Raw genomic sequence first — 16,205 nt, 5'->3', positions numbered from 1 at the left:
CCAACGAGCCAGATGGTCAGTCCGTCCCAACCCTCCCTTCAAGAGAAAGAGTGGGTGAAAAAACTAGATTTTAACATTTAGTATTAAATAATACCTCAGATTAAAGTTAGGATAATATAATTGACATTGCTGGATTCCTTGTAAGACCAGGAATATTTTGAATATAAATGTCATATATTTTTCACAAAAGATAACATATTTACTCAGAGTAAACATTATATCTAAAAATTTTATGTCTAATGCAAAATATATGATGTTTATATTCAAAATGATCATCAAATTGTAAGAATTCCAGCAATGTAAATTATATTCTGGCCGGGTAATTTGTATGAATTTTATGAGCTAAAATAAAAATCTTCAGTTAATAAAAAAAAAAAAATATTCTTCACACATGCCGGGTGGTCAGTCGCCGGTCCCTCCCTCCCCCCACCCCCCACCAACGTCCCTACTAGATAAATGTGTGGGAATACCAGGCTGTTTACCTTTTTAGTAATAAATAATAAATCAGACTAAAGTTAGGATAATATAATTGACATTGCTGGATTCCTTGTAAGACCAGGAATATTTTGAATATAAATGTCATATATTTTGCACAAAAGATAACATATTTACTCAGAGTAAACATTATATCTAAAATTTGTATGTCTAATGCAAAACCTATGAGGTTTATATTCAAAATGATCATCAAATTGTAAGAATTCCAGCAATGTAAATTATATTCTGGCCGGATAATTTGTATGAATTTTATGAGCTAAATAAAAAAATTATACTTCACCCGTGTAAAGGGGTACACCCACCGCAGAATGTGAGCATCCTGGGTTCTGGCAGGGCACCGTGTAAACGTGGAAAGTGGGACCGTGTAAAGTGAGGGTTGACTGTATATATATATATACAGTCATGCGCCGGTTAACGTCCAACTGAACAACGTCCGTGGCCCCCCCCCCCAAAAAAAAACAACACTTCAGTGACGCCTGCTGGACCACCACTCCACGACCCCCTGACGGAGACACGATGAGTCTTCCCATACTGGCCAGATATTATGTGTCAAAGGAATATCCTTCCTTAGGCTCTAGTAAGCATTTGCCTCCAGGTGTAATGCTAACCTACATCTATTGAGGATAAAATCTTTCACCTACAAATTGACAATAACGCAAATGCTGTAATCAGACATATCTAGTTGCCTCAACAATTGCAACCCCAGTTGAAATTGGGGTTGCAATTTCAAATTCTGTGTCATTACTGAGGAATAACGAAGTCTCTGGTGCACTGCACTCTAAGATTAAGAGAAAACGGACTCAGGCATCCTGAAGCGAGAGAAAACGGACTCCTATGATGGGGGACAAGCACTCACACGTGCCACTCATACTGACAGACTTGACACTCACTTACTTGACAAGTTTTACCAACCATTAGTTGTGTACGTTATCTAGTGAATTTAGTCAATATTGTACAGTACAAGTACACTGCAATACAGTGGTCCCTCGGTTAACAATGGACCTGTACTGTACATGTACTAAAATTGTTATGTCTATTGCAAATATAGATTGTCTATACAGGTATTCAAATAAATCACTATCTTACAAGAATCCCAGCAATGTAAGTTATATTCACCCAGGTTGTTTTGGTGGCAAATTATGATAAATAATGATAAATAAACATGCAGGCCTTCAGCACCAACTGTCAAATCTTACCCGGGTATCTAAAATAAATAAACAAACACCAGACACTGTCACCTCACTTCCCGCAACCACCCCCCTGCTCCCCCCCTCATCCCACGCTCGGCTGGCTATCACCCTCATTGTGTTCCCAGACAAAAGATTGGTGATTTCTTTATGTTTATTTTATATAATATCTCAGACTAAAGTTAGGATAATATAATTTGCACTGCTGAAATCCTTGCAAGACAGAGATTAATTTAAATATAAGAGTCATATATTTTGCTCAAGATATAAAAATGTAGTACATTAGTGTACAATACTGTAGTACATTTTATAATATAAAGTTTTTCAACTGCATTTTTGGGTAGATTTACATAAATTTCTTCATTTATTTTCATCCATTTACATGCACACACCATACTAAAAGAAACGTAAAAGAGATAAATGACCTTAGTGCAAACCTGGAGTGCACATGTACTAATTTGATTACGGTACTAAAATTGTTATGTCTAGTGCGAATTACAACATGTATATATTCAGTATCAGTATCTTAAAAGAATCCCAGCAATGTTAATTATATTCTCCAAGGTCATTTCACTGGCAATTTAAAATGAGAGAAGCTTAGTAGGACTGTTAAATAAACACACAGAGATCTTCGGCTCAAACTTATCACCTCAACCCCCCAACTCTTCACTGGCTGGCCCCCTCCCTCACCCCCAGCCAGAATTTTAGGCTTACAGTTTTTATCTTATATAATATCTCAGACTAAAGTTAGGAGATTATAATTTGCATTGCTGGAATCCTTGCAAGACAGCCAATAATTTGAATATAAATGTCATATATTTTGCTCAAGAGATAAAAATTGTTGTACATTAGTGTACAGTACTGTAGTACATTTTATAAAAAAGTTTTTCAACTGTATTTTTGGGTAGATTTACATAGATTTCTTCATTTATTTTCATCCATTTACATGCACACACCATACTAAAAGAAACGTAATAGAAATAAATGACCTTAGTGCAAAGCTGGAGTGCACATGTACTAATTTGATTACGGTACTAAAATTGTTTTGTCTAGTGCAAATTATAGCATGTTTATATTCAAATTAATCAGTATGTTACAAGAATCCCAGCAATGTTAATTATATTCACCCAGGTCATTTCACTGGCTTTTTATAAGAGAGAAGCTTAGTCACCTAAGAACTGATAAATATACAGCGTTAGACCTGGGCCTGTGCCAACTGTCAAACGTACTACCTCCCCTCCCCCACGCCCCCTCGCTCGCTCGCTCCCTCCCTCTCTCTCCCCCATCTGCCCGGCGTTGCTGGAATCCTTGTAAAACAGTGAATAATTTTAATATAAACGTCATGTATTTTGCACAAGAGATAAAAATTAATCACCTGTATCACATTACAGTAGTGATTTAAGAGTAAAAGTGTATATGTACGTATATAGTATTCCACATACACGTAAGTATAAATAAAAAGTTTATGTGATGATCGGACAACGTCCATTTCGTCACGTTTCCAAGAACGTATCTAGGACGTTAACGGGCGCATGTATATATATAATATATATATATATATATATATATATATATATATATATATATATATATATATATATATATATATATATATATATATATATATATATATATATATATATATATATATATATATATATATATATATAAATAAAATTTCTTCAAGAAAAAATGGCCCAGGGGTTGAGCAATTTCAGAAAATTATCTCAGTAACCCCAAACCGTATGATTGTAAAAGATTTTTGTTTTGTTTACAGATCTGGAATTTTCTATTAAATGCAGAGTAGAGTATAAGTAATCCACTTTGAAGCAAATTTTAATTATTTTTGTAATCTTATCAAGGTTACCAAATTTTATTACAGTTCTGTACTTAATACTGGTTTGACTGTGCAATGTTAGGTGATAAGAAATCAGGGGCATATACAGGAATATCAAAAGGGAGGGTCCAAGAAGTTGTGGGTGGGGGAACATGATGACCGCAGCGAGCTCACCCATTATCATGGACATTTTGAGGCCATGCGCACTTGATATTAGGAGACAGTGTATTCTGAAGTCACTAGTAAATACTTTTTGCAATGCAAAAATGCCTGAGTATAATACTGCATTAAAGAAAACATTGAAATTTTCTGGTGAAAATGAGGGAGTCCAGACTCCCAGGACCCCCCCTTGGATCTGCCCTTAGAAAAGCTTCAAGAGAATTTTTTCTTTGATGTTGTAAAAGTACTGTAATGTATTACTTATTGCACTCATAAATGTGAGGGTATACAGGACTGTGGCGAGAATTGGCTTGTCTTCAGGAGAAAGTTTGATGCCCAGACTTTTAGCTATGATGAACCACAGCCAGTATGGGAGTCTTCGTGACTGCTGCATTTGTCTTCCATTATTTGGACTGTCTTGTCTCTGGTTCTGCAGTTCTTCTCTTGCTGAAACCTGAAATAAATGGTAATTGACCCATCTTCAATTCTTTTTAATAAACCCAAGCAAGTCTATACAGTACTAAAAGATTCAATGAATCCAACTTCAAGAAGTTATATTTTATAATTGGATTAAAATATCATCCCTGGTTAAATAACTGGAGTTGTCAGAATGCAGATTGTATAATGACTAGCTGCCTGGTGAAGGACATAAGCTAGAAAATGGGAAAATATTGTATATCATTAATCATCTTTCTTGATCAGTGCCCTACTAATGGAACATATGCAAGAAGCATAAAAGGTAACTACAGTACAAGATATGTACAAGAAAAACAATTCGTACCTGCAAATGAGTATCACGTGTACGGTAGTAGTCCAGAGATGCAATAGATTCTGAGCGTGGGCGTGACATTATGTGATTAATATCAAATCTGTAAAAATATGTAAATGTCACATACTAAATTGACATATGATACTTCAATGTATCTATTAAATACTACAGTACATGTTCTGTTTACAATATTTTAAATTTTTATCATGAATTCCATAGGTGACTCATGTTAACAAAAACAGATAAACAGAAGAAGCTGGAAAAGAACTCTTGAGGACTATGCTAGAGTACAGTATATATTGTACTGAACACCCAAACTGAAACAAATTGTTTATGTCAAAATACTCACAGAAGGTTATAATAATTGCACAATCTATGCCACACAGACTGCATGCATTAGCATTTTAATTAAGCAAACTGAGCATCAAATCTTAGCCAAATACAGTATTGTAATCCTCTCAGTGCAACCCTCAGATAAGTTGATTTAGTAAGAAACCCTCAGAGTTTGTAAGCCTTACCCTAGCAGTCTGAATGTATTTGTTAGTTTAATAATCCAGCAGACAATGTACATATTTAAACTTTACTAGTAGCAGTGGTGGGCAGTGTTCCGCTAACAGCTAAATAGCGAAGCTAACTTTCTTGCTAGCGGATTAGCGTTTTTGCTAACTTTGGAAACCATTAGTGGACCAATTACCTTCCACTAAATTTAGTTCCGCTAACAAAATTTATACATGTTTGTTCCTGTCTGTTGTAAGCGTGTGACGCCACGACGCGTGTCTCCAACAGCCAGTCAGGCACGCTTGGCTGACTGCGTGTTAGTACGTGCAAAGATATCTTGAGGGCCAAGAGAGCCACCCTGTCAGATGGCAACTTTGAGAGGCTGATGTTTATGAAGGGCAACCAGCATCACGTCGAGGCAATGGAGAAGGCCCAGCCACTGCAGCCGGAGTGAATGGAATTTTTCGATTATTAGTTTAATACTTTTTTTTTACAGTAAATAAAGACTGTTAGTGTATGTTGAAAGAATCATAGAATGTAATTGTAAACTATTGTATAATTTCATTTCTCATTCATTTGTTAATTTAATTAGGATTTTTTTGTGTCAATATATTTGATTATGCTAAGTACTGCATAAGTTCACAACCATGATGTCATCCAAGGTGTGCGCCAAACAAAATTTTCTGTTTATTTACATGACTAAGACCAACAATAAGTTATATAAAAATGCACTGGTATAATGACTAAGACCAATAATAAGTTATACAGTGGTCCCTCGGTTAACGACCACAATCTGTTCCAGCAGGTTGCTCGTTAACCGAAAAACTCGTTAACCGAAACCATTGTTTCAATGGATTTTTGGGTAATTGGTTCCAGCTCACCGAAAATTGCCTAAATTCAACAAAAAAGGTAGAAAAGTACACTTACTTTGAGGTGTGTATGTAGAAGGCTCCTGGATGATGATGATGATGGGAATTAGAATGGGGGTGGAGGAGAAGGAAGAAGAGAAGTCATCCCATGGCACCATTTCACCCATAACATTTTAGTTCTCTTGGTGTAATTCAAGATTATTTTCTTTAAATCAACACTGCACTGCATTATATATTGTCAATATGTAAAATAAATTTCAAAATGACCAATAATTTGCTTGGAACACAGAAAAAAAGCATTTAGTTGAAGAGAGTCTCAAGCAAGATGTTACCTCCACTGAAAACAGAGAGAGACTAACGCCTGTCTGGTGTGTTAACAGGCTGGATGGCATGCCAGAAACTAGTTTCTTTACCTTCAATTATGTTCAATAATTGTTAAAATGACTAAAAAAGTTAATATTAAACTTTTAAAATTATTGAATAGTATAAACTTCTTGATATTTACTAAAATAGTAAGGAATTTAAGCCCTAAAACCGAGTACTGTACTGCATTGGCGGACTAATACTACTGCTGGTGGACCGCCAAATGCAAGCGAAAACATGTTGAAGTCGGCTTGTAAAAAACTCGTTGATCGAGGGATTGCTCGTTAACCGAAGTTAAGAATCTTATGGAAGGTAAATCGTTACCGAAATCTCGTTAACCGAGGCGCTCGTTAACCGAGGGATCACTGTATAAAAATGCACTGGTATAATGAGTATGTGGTTGGTATTGCATATTTACATGAATAATGAATAAGGCCGATAGGTTGTATGAGAATGCAAATTAATTATTTGTGAAATTGTGTACAGTGTACACCTTGATAAGTTGATCATCATCTGATCTTGGCATGATGCTATTTGCTACCTATGCTATACAGTACTATAGTTTTTGGATTCGTTTAATACTTTCTGTCTTTTCGTACAGTAAATAAAGATTATAAAGTATATGTTGAAACTTGAATGTAAACTAATGTTTAATTTCATTTGTTCATTTAATTATTTGTGTACACCTTGATCATCATCTGATCTTGGCATGCTATACCTTTTTGGAAAGCTCTATGTCTAAGCTACAAGACAATGTATGAAAATTTCAGCTCTCTAGGTCTGTTTTTAAGGGTTTTAGAGCCAAAAACAAACAAACCGAAGCTAAATTCATATAATAAAAGTTAGCGGTTAGTGTTAGCTTCCGCTAATGTTTTTAGCTGTTTAGTGGTTTAGCGTTAGCGAAGTTAACTTTTTAGTTAGCGGATTAGCGGTTAGCGAAGCTAACTTTTTGTTTAGCTGTGCCCACCACTGACTAGTAAAGCAGAGTAGAGTGTGCACTTTTAATACTGGAGAACTGTGTAATGTAGAGAAAAGTTTAACTCAAACATGAAAATAAAATGTACCAACTCTCACCCAAATCTTTGTTAAAATTTATTAATTTGTATAAAACCTCATCTAAAATTTATAGTGATAAAGAAAATAAAGAAAACAAACCAAACATTATGAAGCCCATCTCTGTTGAATGGGGAAAATGTACAGTAATGTACAGTTACCAGCAAAAGTCCTCCCATAAACTGGCTATACAGGGCTGTGGGAGAACTTTTGCTGGCAACTGTACATGTATTTGTTAAATTATTCAATAACTGTTCAATTATGACTAAAGTTAGAATATAAGAGTGAAAGTTCTAAAAAAAAAAAAAAAAAAAAGACTTACATGATGCCGTCTACTACCTCTTCACCCTGCGAATTGCAAGAAAGGTAGCCACTTCCTGATGACTCCCTGCAATGGTCTGCATCTTCCATCCCTTTCTCATGTAACATCTCATTATAATTGTGCCAGTCTATATGGACTTTACTTTGATATTCATTTGGCCTGAAGCTCTCTAATGAACGAGTAAAAGCATTTTGAGATATATAGTAATTATCACTCTTAGCCTCAAAACCTTCTGACAAACTGGAATTGGGATGAACTTTATGCATTGTTGAAGAAATTTGGTCTTGGCAGTTGGTTTTTCCATGGCTGTCGTCCTCTTTATTCTCAGCAATTTTTATTGTAAATGAACTGGGAGTAATTTCATTCATTAACACAGAAGATGGGTTTTCCAGTGGTTGGTTTTCTAGTGGTGGAAAAACCTCATTTAAAAAGTCACTCATTTTGGAGATTTTTTAGTTTCATAAAATTCACTATTATAAAAAGTTTAGCATTTAATGGTACAGTAAATATGAATGCCCATGAAATAAAAGAAGATAAATATTATACTTCAACTTCACTTTAAGACCATAAGAGTCTTCAATGCAAAATCATTCATAATACTGCACAGTACTGTACAGTACTGTATATACAGATGATAGTTCTTCCAAAGAGCAAAAGAATTAATGTCAACTGACACTGAAAAACACCCACAATGAAAGTCGGTGAACCAAAAGCCAATCGTACATATCAAGTACATTATTGTGAAGCTATTGTCTCATAGTTCCTGTTATCTGTTATCTAATCCTATCAGTATTAATCACAAAATTCCAAACTTATGATAACCAGTGCTTGTGTTACACTCGGCTAAGGTAAGGAAAACTGACCCTCTGTTTTTAGTACAGTAACAGCTTTGAATCTTAAATTTGAATAGAGGATACCGTATTTGCCGGCGCATAAGACGCATTTTTAAAAACAAAAATGTATCAAAAATTACCCTGCATCTAATGCGCCTGTATTATGGATGGGAGGCCGAGCGCTGTAAGCAGAGGTGCCTAGCTAGGGAGTCTGGGACAAGCAGGCCACTAAGAACTAAATTGTTACTAATACAATACTTATACTGTATTACTAATAATAAAATATTGAAAAACAAGCCAAATTATCACAATCTATTACCTGTATAACAAACTTACGGCAAATTTTCCGAAGACGTAAATAATGGCTTACATTGGCTTAACAGCAGAGGGAAGCTAACAACATCTCACTGTACCTCCTTCCCCAACACACGTAACTCACACCAGATTACACGTCTTACATTATTTAACGATTGTGTTACCTTTAAAAAACATTTGTTTATTATCTAAATGAAAAATGCCCCCAGAAAGATTAAAGAAATGTTAACAGAATGTTCAGCCGCTATTCAGCCATTTGCAATGAGTCGATGACGCCAAACCAATAGTGATGGTGCTACACCCTGGTGGCAAATCGCGGCAACACAAAACATCACAGCCAAAAATACGAGTTTCACATCCTGTAGGTATTTCTCTTGACCAAAATATAAACAAGCCTCACAGCTGCTCTGATCAGAGGTAGAGTTGGGTTAGTATAATGTTACTATATATGATTTCCTACTTGATTCCAGTGTATATTGTATTTACATGCACAAAATCATGTTTTCCCCTACAAAACCACTTTAAAATCACTTTTAACAAATGTATGATGAAACGTACTAAAAATTTTTTTTACACAAAATATCCTTGTAAAATAGGGGTGCGTCTTATGTGCCGGCAAATACGGTAAATATTAATTAAACACAGTACAGTAAAGTACTGTACCAAATTGTGCCTTTAACCAACATGTCTGAAAATCTTATAGAAAAAATAGAACACTAGACTCCGGATTAGAGTACAAAACAATCTTGATAACCTTCTTAAGAATATGTACACTGTACAATAGTAGTTGGTAAATTCTCTGTCTCAGCAATTTTTTGCTGACAATGATTGGGGACAAAATTTATGTTAAGCAGCATGACTACAGATAAGCTTAATGTTTTGAGAAGTAGATATCCATGCACATTTGTTTATTTAGATTACATATCTACAGTAGTTATGTCTGAGTTTTTCACTAATGTACAAAAAATAAAATCTCCAGCAATCATCAATATACCGTACTCTTACTCCAATTATATTATTTTCATGTGTAATATCGGAAGGGAGTGAGCTGCACTTCCACCACTTTCCACTCTGTACAGTATTTATTCACTATTATTTTTTCGCCTCTTAATCAATGGGAGTTCCATGATTTCATCCCCAAAATCCTTCACTAAAACACTGCAGTGTGGATCCCAAACTCACAACCACAAGCCAGACATACTCTACCCAAGTGACTTAGTTGGAATGGACACATAAGTCATATTCACTGAAGTCACCCCCTACAATGTATTACAGGATGTATGTCTAATGCACTGCAATCAAAACCTTCAGTGACAATCACGGGTTTGTATAAATTAAGTGTTTTTCCTGTATAACTACAACATCAACACAGCTTTTACTGTTTATTTGATCATTGAACCACACACTTAATAACTTATCCATCTTCAATTAAAGGAAGCCTTTATGCAAACACAAATTTCTCTTACAAGCATTAATAGTGCATATGATTGACTCATTTAAGTTGTAATGGCAGCTGTAGTATGCCCAAAATCGCCATTGTTATATGCTTTCTTCACTGTACTACCACTAGCAGACTGCTCGCATTAGAGTACACAGCAAAAACAGTTTAAAAATTGAGAAAAATTATAATGTACAGTAATGTGAATTCTCGCTCTGCTCAGCATTGCAAACAAATTTATGCACTAAAGAAGGTAGATGGGCAGCTGGTATCGTTGTTTGAGAAGTGAGCAGCAGTACCAGTAAGTGTGTGGCCGGGGCTACAGAGCTGCTTAGCTGACAAGCGTATTTTCAAATTGATTTAACCATGTGCAGATACAATCAAATCTGTGTGGGATAAACCATTGTTGGCTGAGACCCTGCTGTATACAGTAATATAGTATACTCAGGACTGCATGGTAGTAGGTCATAGGCAGCTATCAAACAGAGAGGTACTACCACATGGGAAGATATTGGAAGCATAATGTACTGTCTAATGGGAGACCCTGCTGTCGTATGGCATCACAAAAATTGTGACCAAGCCCCAGGTTGCTGATCTAACTTTCTGCAAAAGTTTACACACAATTAAAGGGTTTCAATTGCTCCTCTTACTTTGACAACACAACATACTGTACACATATCATTTCTCAACATTGATTTTTTTAATTTTTGTATTTATTTGTGATCCTTTATTATTATTATTATTATTATTATTATTATTATTATTATTATTATTATTATTGTTAGTAGTAGTAGTAGTAGTAGTACCCTATAGTAGTATATTTTATATTATATTTCTACTTAATTTTTATTAATTATTATTATTATAATTATATTTTTGCCCCCCAGGACCTGATCTGGGTCATTGACCTGTACCCTGGATGGGCTAATCCCATTTAAAAAAAAAACACTGAGAACATTGTCCAAAATATGGCAGAATCCTTTTGCAGTGGAAAAAATAAAACTGAGTGTACCAGTCATGTAATCCAAAATGCTTGAAAGAGGAGCATTGTAGTTTCAAATTTCAAAACTGATAATTTACTAAATGAAATATCAGGATGACTGCCTTTAAAGATTTTCTGAAAACAAATACAACAGTGTAACAAAGTGCACATTATGTGAATGTTAAGTTTGGTATGCAGTTCTTTAGGAAATTCATTACATATACAGTACAATACAGGCAATCATCTACAGGTATGTCACCCCATTTTTCTTTTACCTGTAGTTAGTCCCTTAAATTTCACATATCTTATAAGAAGACCCCGCAACGAGCTAAACAGGGACGGATCCAGGAATATCAAAAGGGGGGAGGGGGGGTACCAAGAAGTTGTGAGTGGGGAATCATGGTGAGCCCACCCAGCTGTTTTTTTTTGAGGGGTGGGGGGCACTGATAGCCCCCTCCAAATTTTTTTTGGAAATCTTACCAATATCATGGCCATTTTGAAGTCTTGTACACTTGATATTAGAAGATATTCTAAGGTCATTAACAATTACTTTTTACTGTACAAAAATGCCTGACTACAATACTGCATTAAAGAAAAAAATATTGGAATTTTCTGATGAAAAGGGGGGTCCGGACCCCCAAGACCCCCCTGGATCTGCTCCTGCTAAAACATGGCCAAGCAGACTTTGTTCCTCTTTCAAAGTTTTGGAAAATTAATAGTGGCCAAACTTCAAACCCCATTCAGTAGAAGCAGTGTTTACCCATATTAAGGCTCCCTTGGTATAATGCTCCAATTAAAAATAAGGCTCTGTCATAGTTACAGGATATACAGTAGTATACTGTATACAGTATTCATTCACATTGCAAAAATAAAAAGCAAAAAAAAATTGGTTTGAAAACTAATACGTAATAGGGTACTGTATCTTTCAACTTCAATATCAACCAACACCAAGTTTTCGTACAATATTTCTGGTAATAGTGGAGGAGACGGTTAACACCCGAAGGACTTTATAGAATTCATTCATATTTTCCTCAGGTTTTGTTTGGATGAAAAAATGTAAACGGTGATACAACTTTTCCCTGTAATTTTAAGTTGTTTTTTCTCTATCAGCGATCATAAATCACCTGTAGTGAGCAAGGCATGAAAGATGAGGGAAGTTAAGGGGCAAAGTACGCGAAGAACTGATCATATGGCAGTAATTTTATGTATCTATGTAATTTGTAGGCCAAAAATATTATATTTTTACCATAAATATAGCAACTGGTTCTTAAACCTATTCTTTGATAAAATTCATATACTACCAGTACAGTAGTTAGATTCAAATCCCATATTATGGGTTTGGATACAATTCCAGTTTCTTTCCAATAGCATTGAATTCTAAGTGAACTGAATGTTCATATACTTATTGTTCTTCTCCAAGGGGAGAGACAAGCTAGCCATCTTGTAAATTAACTACAGGTATGCAGTAGTGGCATCATGTAAGGGTAGTTCTTTGTCTTATCACAAGTTATCTGTGGTTGTAGAGGATGAAGACCATCTCTAAGAGTTCAAGTTAACATGGACTAGTTGGTAGGATGGGCAAGTGTTCAAAATGAGGCAAAGACTGACAGTGAAAAAGAAATATGTGTTTCACTGTAACAACCGATCGTACTCTTACATCCACAAACAACATAAAATTACACCATGCTGCTTCAAGTAAATTGCTTAGGTAAGGTTATGTTACATAGTTAGGTCAGGTTCTATTAGGTTCTGTGTATAATCGTTTAAATTTTTGTGTTTAGTACAGTATCATCCAGAATTTTGGTGCAATTCCATAAAGTCTTTCGGGTGCTAACCGTCTCCTCTACCATTACCAATTTTCTCACTGGAGCACTTAAGGAATTTTAATTCTGCCAAAAATGGCAACGACAAAGCAAAAGCAAACATGCTAGCTAAGTTCTTCAGTTATGTTTTTAGCACAATATCCTTTGGAAACTAACAATAAACAAGGAGAAAGTTTAAATAGGTGTTGAAAGAGTTAAAAATAAACAAATCTCCTAGACTAGATGATTTACACCCAAGGTTTATACTGAAGACGGAACAGCAAACACTACAGCAGAGCCATTGGCAATATTATCTAAACGCTGATTGAGGAGGGGACAGTGTCTGAGGAATGGAAAAAAGTAGTGATATGTGCTATATACAAAAAGGGTGACAAATGTCAGATGGGAAACTCGCATCCAGTGAACTTGACTTCAGTACAGTATAATTGTGGCGTTTTTAAATTAGTTTTCATTGAAAAGTCAGTGGCTGTGAAGCCATAAATAATTACCGTCCCAGATACAGACAAAAAAGATTTTTAGATTTTTAAATGGTTACTATGAGACTGAAGTCAGGAGTTTAGTACAACTGTGGAGGGACTTTGCAACATACTCAGGTCCAAGAGGACACAAACAAATATTATACCCAAAGTTGGCCAACACTACAAGAAGGAAGGCATCGTTCACACTGAGTGTGTAACAGTCTGACTGAGGAAACCATCACATTGGAGACCTTCTAAAACAGAATGGATAAATTGTGGAATTGGGTGGTGGTGTTGTATTTTATGCTGCACCATAGGCACACAGAGGATCCTGCACTGGAATACAAGTAGCCGTTATCTACACTTTTACCAAAAACAACGAGAGGTAAGTATTGGTGTAGGCCCCAACAGAATGCCCTAAGCACTCCTAACATTTATAATGATATAAATTTCATATCCTAACAAAATATGACAATCCTGGTATAGAAAACAACAAATTGTCACTTTAGTAACATTACATATTGAACGCCAAAATAATATTTTTAAAACGAAAATTCATCTATTTCCAGTCTTAATTTCGCCATGCTGCAAATTTATAACTGCAATACCAATAATTCGATTCAAATTCAAATGCGTGTAAAAATACTGCGAAAACTGGCGGAGACATTAATTTAAAAATATCTATATACTGTACCTCACCATGCAGGGTGGGTGGGAGGACCCTTCGACTGGACAATAGTTGTCATCCTAGGCGGATGTAGCTGAAGCCCTGAAGTCTCTTTTGTCAGGGAGCGCCATTATAAATATTTACTTACCAATACAGTATTTGGATTTCTAAAGCAATCATCTATAATTCCCTTTCATTAGAATTTTATAACTTAAAGTAAATATATTTATTTATATTTCTCCATTATCAAGAGCGAAAAGTACCCCAAGATGTGATGGGCGTGAAACCTTTTTGGATGATACGTATTTGAATTACTAAAGTATATTCTCTCGATTTATGGGGATATGCAATCTTTAGTAAAGAACTTGGGTTGACAGATTGTAGTGTACAGTATGTGGCCAGTTGTCAATTCTCTTTGGTTGTCTATTATCTCTTTGTATGGGCTTGTAGTGGATTCCTCCCCTACAAGCACCGAACCTTCTCGAATCCCCCAGCCTACGCCTCCAGCGCCGCCCACGGAGTGGGGGTCAACTATCTACCCACGCCTACCCCCGCCTTATAAGGCCTGACACCGCTGTGACCAGCTCTCTTTCTACACAGTGCCACCAGCAAGCAACACCTCCTCCGCGCCAACCCGGCGGCTCCCGCTCCTGCCAGCGACCTTGGCGCCCCTCAAGCCGCGTGTCCCTCCTCGGGGCACCCTCACCACCCTCTCTACTCAACGCTTATTACCATGCTACCTACCCAGCAACAAGCTGCATTGTACATCCAATACAATATGTATACAGTGAGCACATTGTGAGTTTCCTTTCTCCATACCATCCTGAGTGTGAACCCAATATCTCATAACCCTACAATTGGTGACCCCCGGAGTGACCACTCGCACAGGATGAGGGGAAACTGATCACTCTCCCAGTCTTCAAGCAACATGGAAGACTGGCTTACCCACGCAGAGGCAGTTCTCATCGGCTCTACAACTACTGTTTCTACACCGCAGGTTAGACACCCTAGAGCAGCTCTGCTACTCTAAGCAGACAGCCGCTACTCTTCCTGCCCCAAGCACCACGTCCTACCGACCCCAGCACACCCGCCCTGCCTCAGACGCCGCCCCCGGCCCAGCAGTACCCCCTGCCGCTCCTACTGACGCAGCCCCTGCTCCTGACGCGGACCCACACACCCCTCTTTTCTCCCTCAGGTACCCCTCTGCTACTGTCCTGCACCCTGCTGCTGTCGTGGACCCAGCTGCTATCATGCAACCTGCTGCTGTCATGGACACTCTTCCTAACGCAGCCCCTGCTCCTGACCCAGGCCCACACACCCCAGCAGGCGCATCTGAGGACTCTGTACCTGTCGCAAGGAAAGCACAACATTCATCGCCTCCACAACCCTCCTTCTCCCTCTTTTCTCCCACAGATCTCGTGTATCTAGACAGAGTTGCCCCCCACCCCTAGCGGCCGGCTCATCCACGCCCTCGCCGTTATGTCCCACATGTGGGATGCACCGCCCGTTCTGCCTCACATGTGGCACGCAACCCTGCCAACCTCCAGCCTCTCGCTGCTCCCGGAGTGGAAGAGGAGTATTGAAGTGGATTCCTCCCCTACAAGCACCGAACCTTCTCGAATCCCCCCAGTCTATGCCTCCGGCACTGTCCACGGAGCGGGGGTCAACTATCTACCCACGCCTAGCCCCGCCTTATAAGGCCTGACACCGCTGTGACCAGCTCTCTTTTCTACCCAGTGCCACCAGCAAGCAACACCTCCTCCTCCGCGCCAGGCATGCGGCTGACGCTCCAGCCAGCGACCTTGGCGTCCCTCAAGCGGCGTGCCCTCACTCTGGGCACCCTCACCACCCAGCTCTCTCCAGTCAATGCTTATTACCATGCTACCTACCCAGCAACAAGCTGCATTGTACATCCAATACAATATGTATACAGTGAGCACCTTGTGAGTTTCCATTCTCCATCCCATCCTGAGTGTGAACCAATATCTCATACCCCTACAGGCTCACATACGTACATACATGTAAGATATCTCACACTCAAGATTGAGGTAGGTTAGAAACTCACAATGCGTTTTCTGTATATATATATATTGTTGTACAGTGCAGTGCTAAGGAGTTACTAGGTGATGAGTAGCTT

General features: G+C 37.6%; 1 protein-coding gene across 5 annotated transcripts in view; it reads right to left on the bottom strand.

Moving 5' to 3' along the window:
* Positions 1–14,181, bottom strand: part of LOC121865472 — a 45,090-nt gene extending 30,909 nt beyond the window's left edge. For 2 of the 5 annotated variants that reach the window (XM_042364941.1, XM_042364942.1), the window contains exons 1-3: positions 7,553–9,161; positions 4,460–4,547; positions 3,940–4,132 (exon numbers count right to left, since the gene is read on the bottom strand). In XM_042364941.1, coding sequence (XP_042220875.1) covers positions 3,940–4,132; positions 4,460–4,547; positions 7,553–7,992 — 721 coding nt within the window. In that variant the 5' untranslated portion in view covers positions 7,993–9,161. Of the gene's footprint in view, positions 1–3,939; positions 4,133–4,459; positions 4,548–7,552; positions 9,162–14,095 lie in introns of those variants that run through there. The other 3 variants (XM_042364943.1, XM_042364944.1, XM_042364940.1) reach the window with 3 other exon arrangements.
* Positions 14,182–16,205: the final 2,024 nt, after the last annotated feature.

This window comes from Homarus americanus, unplaced genomic scaffold (genome assembly GCF_018991925.1).
Source record: "Homarus americanus isolate GMGI-L3 unplaced genomic scaffold, GMGI_Hamer_2.0 scaffold25483, whole genome shotgun sequence".
Lineage (NCBI taxonomy): Eukaryota > Metazoa > Arthropoda > Malacostraca > Decapoda > Nephropidae > Homarus > Homarus americanus.
Note: the sequence above shows the minus strand (reverse complement) of the source record. Positions and strands in the feature narration are given on the sequence as shown.